This window comes from Phocoena phocoena, chromosome 11 (genome assembly GCF_963924675.1).
Source record: "Phocoena phocoena chromosome 11, mPhoPho1.1, whole genome shotgun sequence".
Classification (NCBI taxonomy): Eukaryota; Metazoa; Chordata; class Mammalia; order Artiodactyla; family Phocoenidae; genus Phocoena; species Phocoena phocoena.
Window position 1 is genome coordinate 19,326,722 of NC_089229.1, and position 26,397 is coordinate 19,353,118.

Sequence of the window (26,397 nt, forward strand, 5' to 3'; positions counted from 1 at the left end):
CGGTTGCCTTAGTTCCTTAGGAAGTTAATAGACATTCCTGGGTAACAGGAGTCCAGTGGCCCATTAAATCTGGGGAGAGTGGACTTCAGTACCATCAGATAGATTTCTTCACTATAAAACTTCTTACAAACTTGAATAGGCCGGTGAACTTTCAGACTCTCTAAAATGGGGTAACGTGTACAGCTGTTTCCTAAGTTTTTTGCATGGAACCTCTTGAGAAATACTCTTTGGTGAACACTGGGCTGAGGAGGTATCTTGGATCCTTTGGTGTCTTTTGACATCAGATGCGGCATTTGGGATATGATGTACAGGCCAGCTGGATGTTTGTGAAAGGTAAGATAGGAACAAAACTGGCTTCTCTGCAAGCCTGGGCCTGGACTTCTCTGCTTTCCTCAGATCGTGGAACATTTTGGGAATCTTTTGAGTGTCTGATCCACAAACACACACAATTACACACCACACAGAGGATTCACGGGCCTCTTATCAAAAGTCATCTATGGGCTACAGGATTTCTAAGGACCTGTTCAGTGCTAAAGTTCGACTAAGTTTCTGCTCTCAGGTTATGTTGATCTCTTGGTCCGTGTTTTTTATTAACTTATGGGTTTCTTGGGACCAGACCAAGTGTTTTACATCTTCCCAAGCTCCTTCAGCCTCGGTGAAGTGCTCAGTACACAAAGGATGCTAATAAGTAACAGCCAAGGAGGGTGGGGAGACCCCTCAACACAGAAGTACCAGCCAACCCTGGGGATACCCAATTGGCTTCCCAATTAGTGAATGAGGTCATTTTCCCTCTGATGTTTTCCAGAAATAGATCTGTGAAGAAGGCGTGCACTGAAATGACCTAGTGAGACAACGGGAAGGAAGTGACTAGAAAGGGAATCATTAAAAATCCAACTTCTTCTTTAAAGGGAAATGGAAACGGGGACCTGGAGGACGGTTATAATTGCCAAGCCAGCAGTGGCCCCTGCTTTCCTCCCCCTGCTCCCAATATGGATTTCCTGCCTGCGGGACACCATTTGATTTAAAGCTATGGGAGCCTCACAGACATTCTCATGAGAAGGGCTCGGCAAAGAAATAGAACAGCGTTTGCCCTCTTCCTGCCACTTCTGCATGGGAGCAGTTGGATTAATTAACCCTGTTTCCTCAGCAGGATTGATCCCGACACTTGCTCAAGAAACTTTGACACTTATGTGTAGCCTGACTGACAAGTAACAAATTATGATTTTCCTGTTTGCAAAACTGAATGTCCTCTAGTTTATATAACCGCCTGGTTCTATAAGCGATCCTCAGTGGCACATTTCCCTTTCACTTTCCTTTGCCATGAGTTTTGAATGCTCTGTGAAAAGGTGTTTTGATGATGTGGTCCTGAGGGTGTGCCCAAAACCCACCCCACCTGTTTGGCTTCTCTGCGTTAGCCTGGGAGGTTATAAAGGGTGAGGGCATAGAAAAGATAGATTTGGGTCCTTGGGAAGTCGGTCTTCTAGAACTAAGTTTTACAACTGAGCAGATTGGCTTGAATACCCACCTGACAATTTTGAAAGCCTAAAAATAAATTGAACCTGGTATTTAGAAAAGGCAGCTTTCAGTATCAGAGGACATCCCTGTGTTTCTAGTTTTCCATTTGGCCGGGGAATTTATTAAGGCTCTAATTTCCCTCCCTGTGACCTGGCTTATTGTATTCAGGTGCTAGCTGCAAGTCGGAACGACACAGACTGTGCAAATAAAAAAGGCAGGGAAGGGAAAAAGGTCAACATGTGTTTTTCGTTTCAGTGTAGTTTCTTACTTTGGAAGGTTATGATTTTTTTTTCCTTTTTGCAATAAAACTGGTTCTGCTACTAGACTGACATACGGTTGCCTTTATTAGGCAATTATCAAAAGAGGTAGGAAGTCTTTCTGGAGTTTTTCAAGTGTAAGGGGTCCTTCCCAGGATGCCTGTCCTCACTGGCCCTTTCCTCCTGGCCAGTACTCCACCACTCAGCCATATATTATATCCAAATGTTGGATGTCTATATCACACAGAGGCCAGAGACATGGGCATCATCTGAGAACTTGGAATTGCAAATTATCAAGCACCATCTCAGACTTACTAATACAGAAACTGAGGGCGGGACCCAATGATGTTTTAACCAGCCCTCTGGGTGGCACTGATACAGGCTCAGGTTTGAGAAGCTGTAACCACCCACTGCATGACGTGTAAGTCACCTTGGGGCCCGGCTGCTTCAGGAGCTCCCACAGGTTTATGAACCTGAAGTTTGTCTTCTCATGGGGGTTAGGAGGCAGGTATGTGGGTGGAGAAGTTTTACCATTTGAAATCAAAGGAACTTCCAGGTTTGTGACTCACTTAAGCTCTCAGTTTTCTCATCTATAAAATGAGGGTAATTCCATCTGTCTCACAGCGTTGTCGAAATGGCTGAAGGACAGAATGTGTGTGAAAGTGATGTGGAAATGGCCAGGTGCTGTCTGCAGTGAGCTCTGGAGTTAGCTCCGTGGATCAATAACACCAACATGCATTGTGAACTGCAGTCTCCTGGCTGGGGAAGGGACTGCATGTCTTCTGTCCTCATCTGTATTCTGAACCCCGAGTCCAAGTACATAGTGGCCATTCACTGACTCTTTGCTGAAATCTTGGAACTAAGTATTCACTCGTGCCGTTGTCACAAGTACCCTGTGAGGTGGATACTATTCACACCCCCACTTCTGGTCTGTGCCGTTGTCACAAGTACCCTGTGAGGTGGATACTATTCACACCCCCACTTCTGGTCTGTGCCGTTGTCACAAGTACCCTGTGAGGTGGATACTATTCACACCCCCACTTCTGGTCTGTGCCGTTGTCACAAGTACCCTGTGAGGTGGATACTATTCACACCCCCACTTCTGGTCTGTGCCATTGTCACAAGTACCCTGTGAGGTGGATACTATTCACACCCCCACTTCTGGTCTGTGTCATTGTCACAAGTACCCTGTGAGGTGGATACTATTCACACCCCCACTTCTGGTCTGTGCCGTTGTCACAAGTACCCTGTGAGGTGGATACTATTCACACCCCCACTTCTGGTCTGTGCCGTTGTCACAAGTACCCTGTGAGGTGGATACTATTCACACCCCCACTTCTGGTCTGTGCCGTTGTCACAAGTACCCTGTGAGGTGGCTACTATTCACACCCCCACTTCTGGTCTGTGCCGTTGTCACAAGTACCCTGTGAGGTGGATACTATTCACACCCCCACTTCTGGATGAGACCCGAGAGATTAAGCAACTTACCCACAGGCACAAAGTTAGAAATGGAGCCAGCGCCTGGACTCGGGCAAATTGGCTCCGGAGCCTTTGTTTTCACTAGTTCGCTGTACAGCCTCACAATTAATTCATTAATGGTGATGCTGAGGACGGTGATACGAGGTGACATTTCATGAATGCTTGTTCTATGTCACTCACTGTCCCAATCTCTCTATGTGCCTTAACTCACCACAACCCCACAGAGGGAACTGTTAGGTAACCACTGCTAGCATCGTTCAGCTTTAACAAGAAAGGAAACAGAGACACAGACATGGACCCTGATTTGGGGCCTCTTCTTTCCAATGTAAAACTTTCTTCATACTGTGCCTCTCTGTGTACTGTTGGTGCACTTGACATCAATCCACTAATCAGTGATCATTTATAAACTGCCTGATAAGTGCCCAGTGCTGTGCTTCTAGACACAGAAATAGGAGACACCATTTCCACCCTTAAAATGCCTCAAATCAAGTTGGGGAAATGGATTGGTCCTCATAAAACAGGAAAAAAAAAAAAAAAAGCCTAATATATATATAGATTAAGTGCTAGTTTGTGATGCACAAAATAATCATTTTGCACCTTCAGAGAGGTTAGTGGGAATGAAATCCTCAGACAAGAATTCTCACAGGAGCCTGAAGGAAGAAACTCCCTTGCTGGACTCAGACTCCAATCGCTCTGGGCAATGGTCACTGAAACGTTGATTTCAGCATCGCCACACTACAGTTTCCTATAAGGTTGTCATAGGAACCAGGGGCATGGAGGGCATGGTGACCTGTCATCCCATTTTTGTCTGTTTTGTTCACACCTCGTCCTCAGTACTGAGAGCAGTATCTAGAATATAGTAGGTGCTCAATGAACATTTGTGATTGAATGATTATAAGCAGGGAAGGAATAATGTGGTCAAAGAAGGGCAGATGTGGCCAAATGTGGGGTTAGATGGGGAGGTAGGTTGTCAGGGATATTACTCCCTGAAAGAAGGCTGAGAGACCCCAGGCTGGGCAAGAGGCAGGTATTCCAGGGAGGTCCTGAGTCCAGAAGGAGCACGAAAGCAGAGCCTTTGCTATTTAGAACACAAACTCCCCATCTCCCTGCAGGAGGTGTGATGCTGTTGGCAGCTATGCTCCTGGGGAATCCCCTCTCCCCACCCTGGAGAAGAAAACTTGTAGGTACTTGGTGATTTTGAAAATCGAGAACTAGCGTCTCTTGTCATCAATTTCATTTTTCCTGGTTTTTCTTCTACTTAGTAAACTTTTGTACACCAAGCCCAATTCTTGGTTACATCCCATGTTTCCTTCAGAGGAAACTGCACTTGTAATTGAAAACAGAAATTGGTTCTTTTCTCTAATTCATGGGATGCAGGTAAGATTCCTGTTTGTGCTCTACCTTGGCTCTCGCTTTTCTAATCCTGGGAGAAAATCTAGATATAATTCTCTGCTTTGGTCCTTATGAAAAATTATAGACTTTCACCAAAATAGGATTGTCTGATAATATTATGTGACTCAGTAATTCCATTCCTGGGAATTTATTCTTACAAATGATCTAGAAGTAGAAAGTTATGTGCACAAAGACACTTATTGGTGCATTAGTTAAAATAATGATAAAGCTGGAACTAGACTAAGCGTCTAATAACAGGAAAATGGTTTAAAAAATAAATGGTGGCAAATCTACTCAATAAAATATTCTTCAGCTTTAAAATTATAATTATAAAGATTATGGAGCAATATGGAAAATGCTCCCAATATAATGTTAAGTGAAAAAGCACAAAAATACTACCTGAAATTCAGGCTGTGACTGTACCTGTGTCAAAATGATGATGCATCTGGGTGAGAACTAGAAAAAAATACAGAAAAATGATGATATTATAATGTGTTGGGATAGCGAGATTATGGGTAAAATTTCATTTTTCAATTTCTGCTGAAGTTGTCATAATTTTGTGCAATTCAAAGGGATTGGAAACGAGATGGTCTGGCTGCCCTACAGAGCTGACTGCCCCTTTTGAAAGTGGAAAGAATCACAGTGTACTGGGTGAGATGTGAACATCCAACACCAGCCATGCCTTAAGCTGCAGGACTGCCCAGACTTTTCTCTCGAGGGCAAAAGCCATGCATGACATTCCTTCTGGCAGTCTCTGGAATACCTAGGCTACAACTGTGTCTACTGCACGTGCTCAGAACCTGGGGTTGGTTGGCTGACTTAGATAACCTCCCCCATAGCCTTCATGGATTTTAGCATTATGTGACTTTAAGAATCCCAGTAGTGGTATCCACTTCAGAATTTTTCCTCACCTGAGAATTCTCCCACTTTCAAGGTGTCCCCAGTTGAAGTGAACTCTCTTGGCAACCTACTAGCTATAGGATTTGGGTCAAGTTACTTAACCTTGCTAAACCTCAGTTTCCTCATATGTAAAATGGGTATAGGAATAATGCCTACTCCATGCGGTTGCTGTAAATGAGATGACATGAAAAGTAACATTTACCATACTAGCTTAATAGAAAGCACTCAACAAAGGGAAGCTATTGGTAATATATTACTGCAAAGGCACGCATTTGTTCTAAATGTCAAAGAAATTAGTTTAAACGTAAAATGAACTGGAGAATGAAATACCCCTTTTCAACCTCCAGAGAAACTTGGGTTTAATGGAAAAGCTTCAAACCTCATTTGATTACACCTTTAGGTCTTATTATAGTTCCTTCTTTCTCACTAGCTAATCAATATCCTCTAGGTTTGAGTCTTCTCAAACGTTCTTGAGGCATGAAGGTGTCGTCTGCACTACTGTGTTTAAATCAACGTAAGGGAGCTTAACTAAGCATCAAACCAGGTAGTACGGTCTGCATAGTAACTCTGACACTTGAAGAAATGCATCATTTCAGGCCAGATAGAAGGCTCGGAGAAAGAGCCCCAGTTGGTGATGCCACAGATGACTAACCCAGACGGGGGAGATGAGAAGGTTGGGAAGCCAAGAGCCACAGCCAAGGATGAGAGAAGAATCTGGTTTGAAAGGAGTGTTAAGACATCAACAGCCTGGAAGGGGAAGTCCAGGGTGATTTGTGGCCTGTTGAGTACCAGGAAAAAAGATGTGGCCAAAGAAGGCCCAGATGTTCTGAAGAATGCAAGGAATTTATGATGGGTCATAGTCTGACTGCAGGAAATGCCTGCTGAGGGCAGATCTCGGTGGACCGTGGGAGCACTGGTTCAATGAGAAGATACGGAAAGACTACGATGTCGCAAGTACCTTTACCAGAGTATCGTCCTGAACCGGAAGCAAAGGAGGAGGAAGAGGACAAGAAGTTGCTCGAGGAGAAAAATAAATAAATTAGCAAGTCGTTAGACGTAGATTAAAATATTTCTAAACCAACAGTCCCCTTCTCCCTGTCACTCTTCTTCGTAAAAGTCATTGTCAGTGACTTGAACTGACAGCTCAGAAATGAGAATGTTTGTAGCTCTCTCCACATTCTCTTATCAGAGCCCTTACTACGGGTTAAAAAGCTTCACTTCTCCTCCTATCCCTATTATACAGAAGCTGCTGCAAGACCTTGACAGTCATTTCCTCTCATCAACCTAAAGGTTTATACATGCAGTTTTCATATAAATATGCATCTAATTGACATAGTGGGGATTATGGAGACCATACCCATTAAGAGATCAATGGATTTTATATTCTCCTTTCTCGCAGGTGTGACAGGCTAGGTGTGGGGTTACAAGGAAGCAGGTACTTGCTGGAAGGCTGGAAAGAGAGAATGGAGGCTTCCCTGTTCAACAACTATGCATCAGAAGAGAGCATTTAGCCCCTGAACCTGGGCCCTGACTTCCTACTAGAGTTAGGACAGAGCTAATTATGCCTAAGTATTAACATCAGCAGTGCCGTCATGCAGGCTTCCCAAACCCAGATCTGAGCCAAAGAGAGCAGACAGAAGGTAAGTGTTGAGGGAAATAAAATATCCCACAAGCAGTTATCCTGGCCCAGTGTCCCTGCACGAAGGAGCCTCCGCAGCTATAGGACACATCAGGCCTCACGTTGCTTGCTTCTAATGAGGTCAACTAATTCTGCAACCACGGACAGGTTTCGTGATAAATTGGAAAACGACTTCTGGGGCAACTGTCTCCAGTTCTCAGAAAGAAAATTCACAGAAGTGAGTGAGTGGCTAAAAGGCCAAGAAACCATTGCCTCAGAGTGGGGTCCCAGAGCAGAGCAATGTGGCCATTCACAGTGTGTTTGAGTGTGTGACAAAGAATAAAAATAAAGAAGAGTTTGATTTCTCCAGCCAACATCACAAGCTGAAAATATTTTCCTTCAGTAAAATAAATAAAGGAATCAGAGATTTTTCTTGATTGATAATAATATTTGCTAAAAGCATTTAATGAGGTTTGGAGATGTAGACATGGTATCAGTCCCAGATGAAATAAAGATGAGAACAGGATTTAGCTTGGAGACGAGCTGCAACCCAGCCACACCTCTCTCTCCTTATTCATACTTCACTTGCTCAATTCAGAAAAATAATATTTGGGGGTGGCTAAAACTAACAGGCTCGGTGATTTTGCCAGATAACTAAGAGACTTCTTAGCTGACCTTGAATTTGCTCTCAGGTCCAAAGCTTTATGAAATTCTAAAATTTAATAATTTGAGGAAAGCCCTTAAAGTCTCTTGGTCATGTTTAAGCAATTAAATATTAAGGGGAAAGGGAGAAAATTATGTAGCAAAATTCTATAGAAAAAAAGAGATAAAGGATGGTTAGACAAGTCCAGATGTTAGCTGAAAGTTCCTGAGATAATATAATCTCTGTCTAAATGAACCATTTAGCCTCAGTCGGCATACCTGCTTAATATTTTGATGAACCATTCTACCACTTGCTTGAGAACTCCTTGTACAGATTTAAAAATTTTCATAACCTTAACATTAGTTTATCTTACCAAAAAAAGGTGTAGCATTTGAAAAAAACATGTATATAATGGTCTTCTAATTTTGTCCTCTGGGCAGATGTTGGTTCCCAATGGTAGAGATGATGACCTGTCTGGAAGCCCATTCACATTATCAGAGATGGGATCACATGTAATTGTAGATGGAATTTTCTGGGGAAACTACGTACCAGTCCCCCAGGAAGAAGCTGAATATCACACAGAGGATTCAGATACCATTGACCGACACTTAGGAAGCTAGTGAAATAAAAGGTTGACCACATTGAATACTAGGAAATTCAGCACTCTGGTCAACAATGTTAACAGCCCTCCTGGGACTGCTCACTTATCTTTTGAAGATGCGGCTTTGCAAAGAGTAATGTTAAAAGACCATGCCCCCAGAATGGCCATCATCAAAAAATCTGCAAACAATAAATGCTGGAGAGGGTGTGGAGAAAAGGAAACCCTCATACACTGTTGGTGGGAATGTAACTTGATACAGCCACTATGGAGAACAGTATGGAGGCTTTGTGACCACCTAGAGGGGTGGGGTAGGGAAGGTGGGAGGGAGATGCAAGAAGGAGGAGATATGGGGATATATGTATATGTATAGCCGATTCACTTTGTTTTCAAGCAGAAACTAACACACCATTGTAAAGCAATTATACTCCAATAAAGATGTTAAAAAAAAAAAAGTCACCAGAGGGGCTCAATAGTAAATTTGAACTGGAAGAAGAGGGAATCGGCAAACTTAAGGACTGATTGATAGTGATTATGCAATCCAAATAACATAAAGAAGGATGGAGAAGAAATGAACAGAGCTTCAGAGATGTATGGGGCATCCAATAAAAACGTTAAAAAAAAAAAAAAAAAAAGACCATGCCCAGGAGTTTCTAGAAAGACTCCTCTCATCCTCATTCTCATTTCCGGGTGCCCACACAAATGAGGCCACTTCCTCTTTCCTCAAAGCCTTTAGGATCCGTTTCCAAAATGAAGTTGGATTCTTTCTAGTATTTCAACAGCTCCAGCAAATGACTCTCTTATCTTTCTTATCCTCCTAATTCACACCTGTATCCTGCCTTGATCTGGCTTCTGCAGTCCTCACAAATGGTCTCGTCCCCTACCTGTACTCAAACCCTCCTCCATACTGGTCATTTTCCCAATTTTCCTCCATCAAACCCAATGCTGATCCCTGCTTTTCTTAAATTCAATCTGATATATCGATCTTGTTTTCATATAAAATTAAATCTGACAAAGAGGAAAGACCTGGCTCTCTCATCAAACTTCTCCTCACTGTATTTTTCTCTATTATTGGGGAAAAACACTGATGTGCCATATACGCATTGTTGATTAGAAAGCGGATCCCCTAGCCATTTAGGTAATGCTTAGAGTCGTGTTGTTAGAAGGAGTGCTTGCTGTTATCCAGTACTTTGTCTATGTGAGAAAACTGCATCTCAGAGAGTTTGGGTGACTTGTGAGTTTGCACAAAGGATCTGGGCTGGAATCCAATGTTGTTTTCAGTATACCATATTGCCTTCTTTTTTACTTCCTCTCTGCATATGGCACTGTGCTAGGTGCTATAGAAACACTCCCCAGGACCTTTCAATTCACGAACAACGCTGTTGACACACCAGCATGAAAGGTACCTCACACACAACCCAACTGGCACTGGCGTGCAGGATCTGCAGTTATTTATACCCTGTAGCGCTCTAACCCCCTGCTCCCTCCCTCCCTCCTCTCCTGTGTTCAACCTGTCGCTGACTCTGGCTGTTGCTTCTCTGCGCTAATGCCAAGGGCTGTCTCTGCTGCTGTGGAGGCTGCCCTCCAACGCCGCACTCCCTGATGCAGGCCCGGATGCCTCTCCTTATGGGGCCTACACCTCCCGACACTCTCCCTTCAGACACGCCAGACGGCCCTGGCAGCTGTCACCCCTTCACCTGGATCCTGACCGTGTCACACCCACCCCTGGGAAAATCTCCAGATGCACCCTGAGCAAAACACAGAGGCCTGAGTGAGCAGGGCCTGACGGGGAGCAGGGCCCCTGAGAACACAGGGCAGGTGCCAAGTTGCAAAGAAAAGAGAAATGATAGACTTTAGAGTGAAACTAAAAATAAAGAGAATGTGTTTTAATACCCCTTTGGCTGATTCATCTTTCTGTGGCACCAGAAAGAGGGGCGTTACCCCCTATTCCTGAATGCCTTATGTTTTGCCTACAAGGCCTCTCTTCCCACATCTGAAAGAGTAAACTGACAGTAACAGTGTAAGTACAGGAGATAATGCTGGTGGCATGGCTACAATCTCCACATTGGAGCCGGACTCATCTTACAATTTCCGTCACAGCCTTTCTCAAAAAAATGAGATAACTCAGGTCCATATGTGTGATTCCTCAACATCCCTTCTTATTCTCTCTTGTTTTGTCTGTCTTCATCTCATTCAGGCGTGGGTCCAAGATGGAGTAGTGATTAGTGGGTCTGGTGACATTGTATACTTGGTGGCTGTTTATTTCCAAAGCATGGTTGGCAGGAAAGGGAGCCTTAGATTTCAGTCATTCCAGAGAGGGAACTAAACTCTAATTCTTAGCCTACCATGAACTCTGCATAATATGAGCTTGTGCCCTAAAGTGCATCAGTGAGCAAAAAGAATGTCAATGGCTGTCAATAACAGGAGACAAGCAGATATAGAGGAAGAAGAGAAAAGAAAGAGGAGAGAAATACATATGCTGGTGGAAAGTGATTGGGGAACCACCCTGACCATGTATTTTGCCCACATCCCTCCCATGCCTTGCAGCATTGTTTTGAAATAAGTGAATAGATACTAATGCTGAAAAGCCAATTATTTTAGCCAGTGGATTATTTGGGAGAAATCAAAGGTAACAAGAGTTCAAGATAAGCCCATATCACTTGTGTGACTTAATCGGAGGATCTCTTCTCATAGAGTTCCTATTCCAGATTAAAAATATTTAGGACAGTCTATACAACATAAAGTTTGGATATTCTTTCAAAGGAACACATATTCATTTATTTTCATAGAGAACAGTCCTCCTTTATCTAGAAAGGCCATCTTTTCAACCAAACTTTGGAAAGGATGCATTTTTAAGAGGAAGAGAGGAAAAGGAGGAGACCTGCCCAGCTAGCCTTGCTGGCCAGCTAACTCCATAACAATCACAAGAACTAACATTTATTTAGAGTTTATTGCATACCAGACATTGTGCAAAACACTTTACATGCATTCTCACTTAACCTTCACAACAGTCTTGGGAGATACTCTCATGTCCATTTTACATAAGAGGATCTGAATCTTAGAAGAGTTGGTGCCTTGCCCAAGGTGAATAGTGAATAAGTGGCAGAATCCAGACCTGTCTGACTCCAAAACGTGTGCTTTTAGCCACTCCACACATTGCCTCCTTCACTGGTATGACAGATGTCACAGGCAGATCATACTCAAACCCTGCAATATGTTCTAACTAATCGAAACTATATAACTGGAAAATGGTAGCTAACTTATATAGCAGGCTCAACTGAAATAATTCAAACATAAAAATGACCTCCTGGCATTTGATTATCTTTTACCTTAGACGTTGATAAACCAAACCATTCCCTCAGGACAACATTTCTGTCCAGCAAAGCATTTCTCTTGCCAAAGTATAATTTTGTTGGCTACATCTATCTCCTCCAAGGCCTGGAATCAAACCTAAACTAGTAAATTGTGCTGACCTGGCAAGACGCTCGCCCTCCAGGGCATTGTATCAGGCTAAAGTAATACATCACGTTGCTTCCCACTCTGTCGGCCCATTTCTCCAAAGAGTCCTAAAACGGTAATGTTTCTCCTCTGAATCTCTAGTTTTCCTGCTCATAAGCCTTGCGCTTTAGCTCCCTGGCCTTTGGGACAGAGGCAGACCGAATAGCACTAGTTTCACACCTGCCCTTGAGTTGGGGCTTCCAAAAAAAAAAAATGGCATATTTGAAGAAAGGGGCAGCCCCACAGAGCGCTGCTTCATTCCTTTTAGGCCCAGAGATACACAAACATTGACTTGATTGGGTAACAGGAAGACTTTGGTCTTTGGGTGATGGGGATTTAGAAGCTGAGAAAGAGTTGCCGAGTGATGGGGGTGGTGGCAGGTCCAACAGAGCCGCGATTCCTAGAAAAGATGACCTCGTTCAACTGAGAAGTAGTGGGACCAGCAGACACTGGAAATTAAAAATTAACACAGGCTGAAGTGAAACTGATGACTGAATTTGATAGGTTTTCAAGAAAAGTTTATGACATGCCGTTCATAGAAGAGAGGACATTTTCTGTGTTCACTTTTATAAATGCCAAAGGCTAGTCCTACTTGGAAAGATCTTCTACAGAAAAGCAGAAATGTGCAGAGTCCACTAGCAACATATAAGGCAGGCAATAGGTATATATTTTCGAAAAAGTTCTTCACAAACAATCCTATTTTTAAAATGCTTTGACAATAGTTTTGATACTGACAGTCAAGCACTTCATTCCCCGATAGGTGGTCGAGTATGTGTGTGTACATACTCTCGTTATTCTAAATGCACAGTGATGTGGACGGTCTTACCGTAGTGAAGGCATCTTTCCATATCTTTACTAAGCACATGAACACATATATCTCAATATTTGTTTTAATGCAGGTTGATTTCCATAGAAATTTTTAAAGGTAAAATATCGATTCATCAAAAGGCTTTAAGTTAATGCAAATCTTATGAATTCAGGAAATATCAACCGTTCAATGTATTACATTTGGGGTCTAGGTAATGGTCCTATCACAATTTTCCTTATATTAGGAATTCATGATAGGAGTCCAGTTTTCCACATAAAGCCATAAATAGGGAAAGTGAGAAGTGATTCTCACTAAAATGGACACAAATTTAAGATTACTCACATTTTACCCAACTTTCCTACTAGTATCCCATGCAAAATTATGTCAACTGAATGCATTTTTATTAGACAAGGTGGTCCATGGAGCACTGCTGCCTAAGAAACTAATCATTCTGAGTTATTCTAAATTGTCAACAGGTCTGGAAGTTATGGATAGATAGTTGGTGTAGGAAACCTAACTGGCTTCTACAGATATTAACTATGGTATTTGATTGTGTGATCAATCTTAAGTTAATCAAAGTTAAATGCAACTTCGTTTTTTATTAGTTAATAATCCATTTGCGTTTTCTACCAGACACGTAATTGTGAATTTTCTAGAAATAACCCTGGAAATACAACTAGAACTGTCTTACTTCTTTTCCCCTGCTTTCAAAACACGATCAACTTTAGAACCTCCCCCGTTAGCAATTTCTAGAGAACTTTTAGTCCTTGGAACGCAAAGAGTAATAAGTGTATATCTTCAGAACTGGATATTTCCCTATTTGGAAAATGTTTTGCATTTTTTATTATTTAAATACTGATTCTTCAAATCAATATCTCCTGTTTCCAACAATAGAGTTAAAATAATTAAGGGAAGCTTTCTCAATAAGCAAGAGGGGAAGTTTCAAAGGAAATTAAAGTTGAGTATAATGTCCCCACTGTATCCCCAGAAATCTATAAAGAACACAAGCTTATGTGGCACCAATAAAGGTAGTACATATTTACCAATGATGAATGACCAGAGCTCTTTGCTCTAGAAGTGATGACCCCAGTTAAATCTCATTATTATGCCTTCTCCTTCAGAGATGGAGGGAAGCAAGTTGCTTGCATCCATGACAAAATGTGAGACTCAGCTAATTGGCATGGTTTTAATGATGCCAAAAGTCTGCCCCAAACCCTTATAACTAGCAAGTTTGCCCTGAAGATCATTGAATTACTCCACTGACCATGCATTATTTAAAGGGAAGTGCTATTATTATAGAAGCCAGCTGTTTAATCATTGGAATTCTGTCTGTTGGCCAACTTTCAAGATACAGCCATACAACTTTCAAGATACTGTGATGACACTTTATGTCTGCTCATAGAGGACTCAAGGCCTAGGTTAGGTGGTAGCCAACTCGTCTGCTAAGCAGTCTTTGTTTTGCATGCTCTGGAGGAAACCTACTGAAAAATAAATACACAAATATATAAATTTCCAATGTCAAGACTTTGTCAGCAAGGAGAATTCTGTGAAATTCTACCCATGCCTGTTCACCCTGACAGTTGAGTGAGTATATGGACACTTCATAATTGGTATGACAGAACTCTGGGACTATACCTAGTTGTAGAAAGGACTATCCCAGTCACCTGTCTTTTGTCATAGAATTGAGTACAGAAAAATATTTTGAGCATCTTGGGGAACTCAAGTGATAAACAGAAAACAAATTTTAACCTTCGAAGTTAGAAAATATTTGGTTTTCTTTCTTGAAGACAGTGTAAAAGTGGTTTCCAACCATAGTGAATATTTGGTTGGCCTAGGTGAGTTTTCTTCTCCATTTCTTTACTTATTGCAGAATATTTGGAATAGAAAGGACCATAGCAGTCAGACACTGTGTTCAATACAGGAATATGCTCTTAGGATCTCTGACAGGTGTTCATATAACCTTTACTTAACTGCTTCCAGCAATGGGAAGTTCATTACATTTAAAAGAAGTCAGTCCCATCTTTAACACTCTTAAGTTCAAATTGTTAGAAATTTTTGCTTATATTAGTCCAACATTTGTTTCTTTTTCACCTACCAACTCTGATTCTGCCCACTGGAGCATAATTACCTAGTGCTTAATGAGGAGTTTTTAAAGGCAAGGATGGAACAGTTCACTCCATCTCATTTAAAAATTACTCATAATGACAAGAGCTGCAATTCTGAGGTCATTAAAAATCCCTATTTTTCTCAAAATTGATACTGTAGCAAACTATTTTACTGCTTTCCTGGTAAACCACATTGCATCATGCTCCTAGTTTTAGCCCATAGCAAGAAATATCTTTATTTTGGTTCTTGAAAAATAAGAAATATGAGGCATTTGAAGATAAAGGGAAAAACTTTGACCTTCAACTCTGGCCTCTCAATTGTTGAGAAATGATTTTTTTGTTGTTAAATATCTTTATGTAGAACCAGAATTCAAGTCTATAAGACACTTCAAAAGATCAATTAAACTTTAAAAGGCAAGGTAAATACTTGTTATGTTCATATATTTTCAATGAAGTACAATTAGTCCATTGTAGACATCATGAATAGACAAAGAAAAACATCTTTCTAGGATTGTGGTGGCTAGAAATAACTGGTAGTTACATTTTTGACAAAATCCAAGTCTGTAATATTTTGACAACATTAAAAAAAACAGATATAGACATAAGGTAAACTTTCTTTTTAGAGCATTATGGAAGAGTCCTAAATTTCTCTGTTCCTAAAGTCATTGATCTATGGACTAAAAAAAGCACAGCTATTTTATAGACTGAACCATGGCAAACTCTGAGCTCATCTAAGAGGTGACAAAGCAGATGCCTGGTGTGTGCTATTATTGTTTGCTGTGCTGATGATTAGTTTCTATCTCTCAAGAGGAAATAGTCCTGTGGTGAGTTTCATGGCTGTTGACAGTCACCAAGAAGAGAATATGTATACATACAATGTTTGATGCTGTTCTGAGATGAAGGTTAGTGTCCTTCTCCAGTGGCAAGCAAGAAGCTCCAGAACCTATGGAGTCTCAGAAGGAAGATTACTTTAGAGATTCTTGAAACAGAGGTGCTAAATAGGTCCTGGAATCACAGAGCCTATCCCTCTCCATCTTCAACCCATAAGGATGAAATTAGTTGTTCCTAAGTTAGCCGAGTGTGAAGGTTTCTGGAACTACTCCTGCCACATTACCTCCAAACATCAAATTACTATTCCAAATTCAACAAATGAATCGCAATCATGTCCCATCAAGAAATGCATTGTTTTGGCAACGAGCAATCATTACCTGCGGTGGATGACAGGGACACTTACCTCAAAGTAGGCTGAGTCACCTTCCCCTCTCTCCCCACCCCAAGAGAAAACCAAAGTGTATCAGCCACTCTCCACTGGCTGACCCCTTCAGCCTCTTGAAATAGCCACTTAGCAAAAAGTATGCAGAAGTCCTTTGTGGATTACAAAGAGCCATGTAAGCCTATTTGTGTCTTTATTCTAATTTATAATTCCAGGAAAAGATTATAAAAACAAAAAAAAAAACAAAAAATATTGTTTACATTGCCCAAGGGACCAGATAAGTCCTGGCTTGCCAGGGCCCAGCTGGCGAGCAGAAGCAGAGAGTCTTCTGCACTGGTTGATCCTCCAATGGCAAGTGAAAGCACCATTGAGGCTCCAACTGAGACCAGCTGCCCGGTCCCTTCCAAATCCCTCAACCATGAGGAACCCACAGGGTTCACCCTGAACAAAAGCAGCACACCCCACCCAAAGAGACCACAATTGAACCCTTGCTAAGTTTCTACCCCTAGCTGCCCGAAGAAGGACAATAAACCTGCCTTACAGGGAGGAAGCATCCCCAGGTTCCTGTGCCAAGCATCAGGAAAACATTTGGATTCTTAGAGGATGCCATGAACAGCTGGCCCCTCGAGCCGCAAGGCAGCCAAACTAGTTTGGTAGCAGGCCATGACCATGGGTCTGATCTCCCCCAACTAGAGAGTTCAAAATATACATGGAGATTTTGACTTTCAAAACTCCATCCTAAAGTACAGTATCATTATTATGTGAACGTAAGACTTTTTATTTAACATATAATGTTGTCTTCTGTGTCAGGAATTTAAATTGAACATATGTCACATTGATTAATTGGATCCTCCTGGCTCAATAGTTCACAAATTTTCTTCCATGAAGCTTGGACATCAGTGGAGAAGACTCAGGCCCTCCACCTCCCAAGGGAGTTAAGGGAGACAGAGAAAGCCAAGATCCAGTCCCCTGCCCTTGCCCAAGCCACAGCAGTTTCACTTTTGTCTGTTTTATATACGGGTATATAAGCAAGATTTGGTGTAACAAAAGTTCTACTATGACAAAAAGTTTACAAAGAAGTCAAGTACGTTTTAAGTTCCATGTAAACTTGTTTTGCCTCCTTTTTACTTCTAGAGCCAAGAAAAGTGTGTCCAAATCAAAACAAAACAAAATAGAATCAAACTAAAACCTACTTGCCAAGTAAAGAGGCCTAATTGATTTGCAAATATCAAAAGAAATTTGATTCCTGGTGTTCCCTCTGGGCAATCAGAATGAAAAATGGACATTTAGTTCATTCTGTCTCAGTCTAGTGGTTATTCTATAAGAAAACAGAAATGATGGTTCTGGCCTCTCTAGGGTGATAGGAGAAGGGCCCTATCACATTGGTATTGTCATCAGTTCCAAGTTCCAAAGCTTCTGGATGCAGTCAATAGAGAGCCTGTCTCTTCACAGACCCTATATGATCCTGGAAAGCGATGTTCTGAGGAAACAAACCAACATTTATTTAGGACCTACTAGGTGTCAGGTGATATGCTAAGTACTTTTCATACAGTATGTCATATAATCCTCAAGCAATCAGTACAAGGAAAATCTTATTAACCCCACTTTACAAATGGGTAAACTGAGGCCCAGGAAGCTTAAATGACTTGTCCAGAGTCATACAACAGGTCTCCCAGGCTCTATGAGGCACTTGGGCTTTGCCAGGAGTAGACCCGAGTTTGAATCCTGGCTCCACCACTTACTGCATGAATGACCCTGAGTAAGTCATTCCCAACTCTGAGTTTCGGTTTCCAAGTCTCGGTTTCTGCATCAGTTAAGTGAGGAGAACTTTCCAGACTTAAAACCCCTTTAATTCTCAGTCTGATGTTATAACAGAAGCAGTTAAGCCAAAGAGCAAACATCTGAGCCATCCTGCAACAAAAACCATGCAGATTTTGCTAACAAGATTAAGAAAACATAAAACATGCTCTCTTAATTAATATTCCTAGCAGCCTCCCAATTAAGTCAACATATAAGGAAAGGTGAGGATTGGGTATAGACAAGATCCTTGACTACAGGTGGCTAAGAACTTGAGGAGAATTAACACAAATAAATGCACGATGAGTGAGGTATTGCCAATGAGTGTGGCACCAACTCCAGGAGACATACTGGAGTCCAGAAAGATCTAGGGGGTCAGGAATTGTTGGAGGAGCTTCAAGAAGAGGTTGACTCACAAAAGTGTGGGTTGACGAGGTGTGGGGAGAGGAGAGTCTTCAGGGGCTGGGTGGAACTGTGGAGATAGCATATTATCCCGCTCTAAAGCCAGGCCTCTCTGCGTTTGATTGGAACAGACAAGCCCACGGGGTATGGCTCGAGCAGTCGGAGGGCGCCTCAGACAGGAATCGTGGATGAATGCTGCTTCCGGAGCTGTGATCTGAGGAGGCTGGAGATGTACTGCGCGCCTCTCAAGCCTGCCAAGTCAGCCCGCTCTGTCCGTGCCCAGCGCCACACCGACATGCCCAAGGCTCAGAAGGTAAGCCAACCTTGGGGGGGGATGGCCACCTCTGCGAGATCTGTATCCTATCCATGTGGGTGAGCCAAACAGTAACTAGGTCCCGTAGTCTCCTGGCTCACAGGTCAAAAAAGCTCCATTCTCACCTGAGAGGTCCATACCTTACATCACTCCACATTGTAAACTCTCCCTTCCACTGCTCTGGACCATCCGATCATCAGAAGACGGTGGAGAAGAATAATTAAACTTGGGCTTTGGTATCAGACAAAACTGACATCCTAGGTTCGCCGATCACCAGCGGAGAGCCCTTGGCGAAATAATGTAACCTCTCAAGCCCTAGTTTCATCAGTAAAGTTGGGATAACGGTACTATCTACCTCATCAGGTCGTTAATGTGCATGCAATGCTTTTCACATGCCTGCACAAAGTAACTGTTGGACAAGTGTTAACTTCTGTCATAACTGCATGAATAAAGTATGTGACCTTTCAAGTCCTGGTATTCTGCAAAGGTGCAAAGAAAAAAAAAACACTCTAAAATGGGAACTAATAGAAATTCACATACAGTGGCAAACATAAAAGAAAATAAAAGCAGAATAGAAAGAACATAAAAACAAATAGAAACTTCTGTTTGGCTCTAAGAACACCAAAAAATTTCCAATGATCAAAATCTGCAGGTGCCTCTTACTAAGAGCTAGACTTTAAACAAGGCTTAGAGGTACTATCTATGCCATCAAAAGTACATAAATCATCTGATGCACATTGATAACTTAATACATTTTTGTTGAATGAGTGAATGAACAAGTGAACAAATGAATATACGTGACTACATTTTAGTGATTTAAGTAGAAAGAATGAGAACTAAAGAGAAGGTGAAGAAAATGAGGAAGGATGAATAAGGAAAGTAAAAAGCTCTCAGGTCTCCTTGGGGACTCTGTTGACAAAAAAAGAAAACAACTTGAGGTTTTAATCTTTGGAGTCAAAACTTTGGTATCAGACAGAAGGCACAAGATGAGAGACCAGGAAGTACATAATAACACCCTTACTGCTTCCTGGTCCTAATTTGCAGCTGAGGCTGGAACAGGGGGCTTAGCAGAGATGCGACCCCAGGGAGCCACCTTGAGTGATGCAAAGGGACTAGGCACAACCTGGTTCACAGAGAACACAGTAGCCAGAGGATGAATCAGGAAGCAAGCGCCACAGAAATAACTTTTAGGTGAATGTGGCTGGAAGGTGTGCTTGAGGGGGTGAAGGCAGGTTAATTCTTTCTCTTTCCAGGTGACACAGTGCCTCTCAATTTCTAGTTGGGGAGGGGGTGGGTGGTGTCAGAGATGAGTCCCAAAGTTCTGGAATATCAGGTCTAGTGACTGAGGTCCAGACACCTCTCCAGCACCAATGATGTCTTCTGCATCTATGGAGCCCAGGCATTCTGGGCTGACTCAAAGGCTCTGTCTCCCGGGACACCAAGGGGACCACCTGTTCTCAATGCAATTATTTTTGTGATGTTTACAGTATCAGCCCCCATCCACCAACAAGAAAAAGAAGTCTCAAAGGAGAAGGAAAGGTGGGCCAAAGAAACATCAAGGAGGGGAACAGAAGGAGGGGACAGAAGCAAGTCAGCAAGCAGATGAAAGGAAAGAAGAAAGAGCAGAGGAGGGAGACTGGAGCTAGAAACAGAAAACAGGCAAGAAAGGAAAACGGAGGAGAGAAGGACTAAGACAGAGGCAAGGAGGATGAGAGAAAAGCAGACAGCGAGAAGCAAGTGGGAGATGCTATAGAGGAAATGAAGAAAAGTAGGCCCGCTGGAGCTACAGAGCTCGTGTGACAGGAGGAGAAACGGAGAAATGTGGAGAAACTAATAAACGTGGAGAAATGGAAAAGGAAGATGTCATGCCCAAGAAAGTGCAAAGAAAGACGGTGGCAAGAATGAAAAAAGCACAAAAATTATGACAGAGGCAAATAAAACAATTCCCCTCCCCACCAAAAAAACAAGTAAAATAATTAAAATAAAAATCAAGGCTTTTATATGCATTTTAAATTTCTGTGTGAATTTTACAAGAATTTCCATGTCAATATATATCCAGAGTTAAATATTAGCTCCAAATTCTCAGCAAGAGCGAATTGTGTCATAAAAGTTCCCAGATTTCCTTCCCTACAGTGTCATTGGAGGCTGCATTTCTTAGTCAAGCTCGGGCCAAAGGGCACCCAGTATTTGCCTAAAGGCCCATGAGGCCTGAGAGCTTACCTATGAGAGGAGGTCACTGAACTTTTCTGTGTGCACTTTGGAATCAGACATAAAAGATGTATTAGTGTGATAGGGCTGCCATAATAAAGTGCCATAGACATTTTCACACATTTCTGGAGGCTGGAAGTCCAAGATCAAGGTGTTAGCAGGGTCAGTTCCTCCAGGGACCTGGGAGGGAAGGATCTGTTTCAAGTCTCTTTCCTTGGTTTGGAATTGACCTTCTTTTCTCTGTGTTTGCACATCATCTTCCCTCTATACAAATCTCTGTACCCAGATTTCCTCTTCTCATAAGGACACCAGTTATATTGGAGTAGGACCCATCACAATGACCTTATTTTCACTTAAATATCTGTGTAAAGACCCTATCTCCAAATACAATCACATTCTGAGGTACTAGGGCTTAGGACTTCAACATATGAATTTGGTGGGGGACACGATTCAGCCCCAAACCAAAGACTTCTGATGTTTGACTACTGCCTTGTGATTCCATCACCTATAAAATTCTCTCTCTCCCTCCCTCTCTCTCTCTCTCTCTCTCTCTCTCTCTCTCTCTCTCATGCACGCACACAAACACACACACACACACAAATCTAGATTTTTAGACTTGAAGTCCTATGAGTTTCTGCTCCATGGAAATACTAGGGCCATGTTATGTTAGAGCTGCAAAAATCATTTGCTTCAATCCCTTCATTTTGAAGATAAGGATACTGAGATCCAGAAATGGGTAAAGACAGGCTTGGGTTCTAAGCCACCCTCCTCTGGCCAACAGAGAACAGCACACAATCAACAGGGACTAAGAAAGAATTCCAAAAGGAAAAGATAGGGTGGAAATGGCCACATGAAGTCTGCTACTAATTTAATATTTTCCATCAGAAGGAAGGGGATGAAAGAGAGTAAGAGCAGTAGATTTTCCTGAGGGTAAAGAAAAGTCAAGTAGAATCACAGAATTTGAGTCTTAGAGATTTTTCTCCTTCAGCTTCCTTGATTTAAACAGTAGGGTTAGGGTCTTCATAGATAATAAAGCAAAAAGCCTCAAGATCATTCAAATTGTGAATTATAAGAGGTGAGAGAGGGTGCAAGAGAGAAGTGCTCAGCCAAGCAAACGATGACACTTGGAGTAAGAGGATGACAACCAAGAAACGAAGCATTTCATCGAAGTAGCCTACTTTGAAGATGTCATGGTATAAAGGAACATTCATTCTACCTGTCCTTCATGCCCCAGCCATGCTTTCTACTTCAGGATCATCCTTCCTCCATGGGTCACTGAAAACCCAGGATATATAATATATGGAGATGCCCAAGGCTCAAGCCAGGAAGGAGGAAAAGGTCTGATCACAAGCATGTCAAAGCACCACATGGGAGCCAAGACATTGCTGTTGTGGTTGCAAAATAGGTCCTGGCTTATTAGAACAGACAAAAGCCAGGCTGCTGCCTGAGCCCATCTGGCCAGCCACCTTATTCAGGAGATGCTCAGTTCTCCTTCTGATACATACATGCTTTGGAACCAGACTCAGGCATAAGCCAATACCTACTGTTTCTACCACCTGAGAGTAACCCCACAAACAGCGATGGCTTTTCAAGGGACCACAGTTTGGTAGAAGAATTAACAGTTCATGTCCTATGGAAAGATTTCTTAGAAGATTATCCCTTCCCTTTTTCCTTGATGACTGAATCAATGTCAGTTGTAACACAGGGCTTTGGATAAACTATAGTTATACCCAATGATGAACTTCATTCAAGAAAATGTAAGGCAAAGACTTTAAAAGAAAAAAAAGGAATAGAACTTTCTAGCTAAAGAATGCTTAGCTACCAGACTATTAGTTAAAACCCACTTCGTTTTGCAATGGGTTTTATCAACTCTAAAGCAGTCATATTGAATGCCTACATGTGATTTCTCAATAATATGAATTAAGTAAACAGGAAGAATCTATTGTTGTCTTTCCATCTTACCCCTTCTAGAATCAGTACTAAGCACCTAGTGATACATGGCATATAATGATGGATGAAAGGATGGATGGACATGTGAGTGATATAGGGAGGGGAATAGTATTAGAGACATAGACCATAAAAGTAAGTAGCACTGCTGAGATGAAATAATTCTTTTTGTCCTTGCATAAGACAGTGAGGCAAGAGCAGCGTAAAAAAGGGAAGGCGGAGGAATTGTGCTTGCACAAGTCTTGCATATTTGGAATTTCCTACTCTAGCCAAAATTGAAATCATTCAAGAACCTACTGCTAAAGGTGGCAACTGGTTGAGTACTTTATAGTGAATGTTACGTTCCTATTCGTCCCCTCAATGCTTTCTTGAAGTGAGCAGAGTATTAATCACCATTTAAAAGCCCACTGTTTCAAATGTTTCTTTTAGGGCAAATTGATGATTGTGTGTAAAACTAACAGGAATATGTAAGGAATCATGATCCTTAAATTATTGAAAATAGTTTTATTTAGTACCTATGATGTGCAAACCTCTGTACAAGGCAGGAAGGAGAATTATAAAGATTGGAGAGACAATAAAACATAGTGGTTAAGAGTACAGAATCTAGAGCCAGACTGCCTGGGTTCAAATTCTGGCTATTTCACTTAATAGCTGGATGGCCTTGGGAGAATCATGTAATTTACCTGTGCCTCAGTTTCCTCATCTGCCAAATGGGAGTAATCATTGAATCTACCTCATAGAGTTGTGAGGATTTATTGAGATTGTGTGCGTGTGTGCATACAAGTATATATTATAGTGTTTAAAATGGTGCCTGGCACATAGCAAGCACTATTAAAATTTTAGTTGACATTATGTTACTTAGTTCTTAAAATTAGAGCCATCTGAAAAAGAAATAGGTCTCCTCAAGTAGGAGCGAGCCTCCTATTAACAAAAACTTCAAGCTCAAGCTTACCAACACTTTCTGGTGACATGGTAGTGTGTTTCGAGCATATGATAGGAAAAGAGAACTCGATGACCTAAGAATCCTTCCAACCCATAGAACCCCAGTTCTGCGAATTATTCCAGCTTCGGTGGAATCTCAGCTGCCCCACGTGAAGAACCGTTAACTTTTATTTTGAGGTCATAGAATGAACTTCCAGAAAACCACCATTCTTCTCAACCAGTTAAAATCAAATGTAATATGTGTTTTCATTTCATGGTGCCTGAGGAAAATTTAATTGTAGCATGAACTCCAGCTCTTACTAGTTTAAAGTAAAATTGCCAAAATAAATAAAAATGTGGGATATTTCCGGGCTCACACAGCTTCCGGGACATTTCAGTTTCTAGGGCTGCCGATCCGGTGCCTCTCACAAACATTTGATCTTCCTTCAAACATCTCTTGAAAACAAACAAAACCTCATATAGCTTGTAATGTGCGTGCTGTTAGGATGTAAGGGTGGAAAAGAAATGAGCTCCCGAAGAGCCCCTCCCCTACTCTCTCCTCCATCTCCTGTCTCCCTCCCACGATCACCAACAGGAAACAATGTTTTCTTAAGTAAACTTTGCAATTTCTCAAGTCCACTTGCATCCATGGGGGAGGATGAGGTCTATTGTCTTTGCTTGTCTATGTGAAGGGAATAGGGCTTTTGGCAATATTTACTAGAAAACAACGAGCTGACTTTTAATCCAAGGGCAAAGTTGATAGTCTGGAGTTAAAGTGAAAGCCTTTGGTAGCAAGGAAAAGATAAATCATTTTAGAGGAAGCAGAATGCCATTTATGAGGTTTGAAATATCCACTATAGAATTCCTCAGTGATTAAAAGCCCAGCTACTGAATCCTTGGAAAATCAGTGACAATATGTATTGACCTAGGCAAGATAAGTTCACTTTTAAAGAAGGAACAGGCAAGGTTAGCAAAGGTTCTTCAGTGGCCACTAAACTTCCAGACCTGCAAGGTCAAAATCAGCTTCTCCATCCTCAGAGGCCTAACTGAAATCTGAGTACCTTTCCCTGATACCCATCTATTTGGGACTCCTTCTTTAATGGGATTCCTTTAACAGCCTTAGTGCTACCTCATTTTTATCTAGCAACCAAAAGAGATGGTTTAGAAATATATACTCACGTTTAAACTCAAGTAGAGAGAAATGGAAATTGAGAACAGCATGGAAATTATGAGAGATGTGGGACAACGGGTCTATGAGTCCATGTCTGGTACTTCTAGAGAGAAGAAACTTCTCACCGCACTAGGAACTCAATCATAGCTCAGTGGGCCATTGCTAGATAAGTAACAAGAACTAGAAAACATTTTCCAAAATTTCCATCTATATTTTATTCACTAATGTGGTTACAGTTTTAAGACCCATTGGTCAGAAAACTAACTCTTTTGAAAAAGTAGAGGTTTGATAGAAATAAGAATGCTAAAAGTCCATCCAACTAATTTTAATTCTAAATACCCTTGGTGGTAATTTACAATCTGTAGTTAACTACAGCAAATAGTTTTGAAGGGAAGGAGATTATTTTCTCTTCTTTGCTTTTTCTCTGTGTGTGTGTGTGTGTGTGTGTGTGTGTGTGTGTGTGTGCGTGCATGCATGCTGGGATTCACATGCCAAAATTCTTACAAAATTCTGTGTAAAATATATAAACATTCACGTGGAGCTTTCTGTCTGGACAGCTCCAAGAGGTCATGTAATCAAAGACCAACCAGCTCCGCCATCCATGAAAATATGATGCACTATTTTCACAGCTGTAGGTAACAATTATGGAAAGACAAAAATTCTAAATGATTACAAGTAAGACCATGGCAGGTTGAGGGTTCGGTAAAGATTCCTAATCAGTTGACGATTGTAGACTTGGGAACATGTGATATTTATGTCATGGTATGAGTGTGGCAAGCTTGAATCATTCATGAGGCATTGGAGGACTAGAAAAAATGAAAAGTATAAAGGAATCAATAAATATATAGCATTAGTTTGTCAGTATTGGTTGACCAAGGCCGCAATTGGATGGCTCTGGTTTGTCTCTGTCAATAATATTTGTTTCCTTCTTTAAAAAACGCTTGTATGGAAGTAAAAGTACTTTTGGCACAATGCAATGATTCTGATTTTTTTAAAACTGTATACATGCATGAATTATTCTTGCACCATTTTCTGTCTTGGAAAAGCACTGGCTGGCACCATGCATGTTTACTCTTATATGCTGAAGGCTCCCATCAACCTCAAACAGATGCAAATCACTTTAACTTGTCATTGTGTTATTTTGTTCATCCTAAAAGTTCAGAAGAGCCTTCCAAACTTGCAAAATTTCTCTCAATTCAGTGAGGAGGAAAATTCAGAGCACAGTATTTGAATGTTCTGCCCAGATTTGTCACACACACAAAGAATGAGTGGAAGAGGGCAACACCCTTTCCTACTAATCCTCTGAACTCATCACTATTGCGTTGAAATGACACTAAAAGGTAACAACCCTGAGCCTTGCATCTCCCCAGAATATTATAATATAAATTACCACATACATGAGTTTAAGTACTCCAGCATATGTTGTATGTCAGATGAAACAATGCCATTTTGGAGGCTTAAGAGAAAAAGAATAATCAAATCCAGTTTTTAGGTAAAAATGTGCTGAATCTTTAGTACATATCAGTGAAATTGCTAGAATCTGGTGTTCCACTTTTTTAAATACCACAACATTTGAACCTTTCAGCAATTCCAAAATCGACTCCCCCTGGGA

The 26,397-nt window shown here is 41.5% G+C and overlaps 1 protein-coding gene across 6 annotated transcripts in view; it reads left to right on the forward strand.

Moving 5' to 3' along the window:
- IGF1 (insulin like growth factor 1) overlaps positions 1–26,397 on the forward strand; it is a 69,864-nt gene that overhangs the window by 36,203 nt on the left and 7,264 nt on the right. For 3 of the 6 annotated variants that reach the window (XM_065886756.1, XM_065886754.1, XM_065886755.1), the window contains exon 3: positions 18,357–18,538. In XM_065886756.1, the coding sequence (XP_065742828.1) occupies positions 18,357–18,538 (182 nt within the window). Of the gene's footprint in view, positions 1–18,356; positions 18,539–20,025; positions 20,503–26,397 lie in introns of those variants that run through there. The other 3 variants (XM_065886751.1, XM_065886752.1, XM_065886753.1) reach the window with 2 other exon arrangements.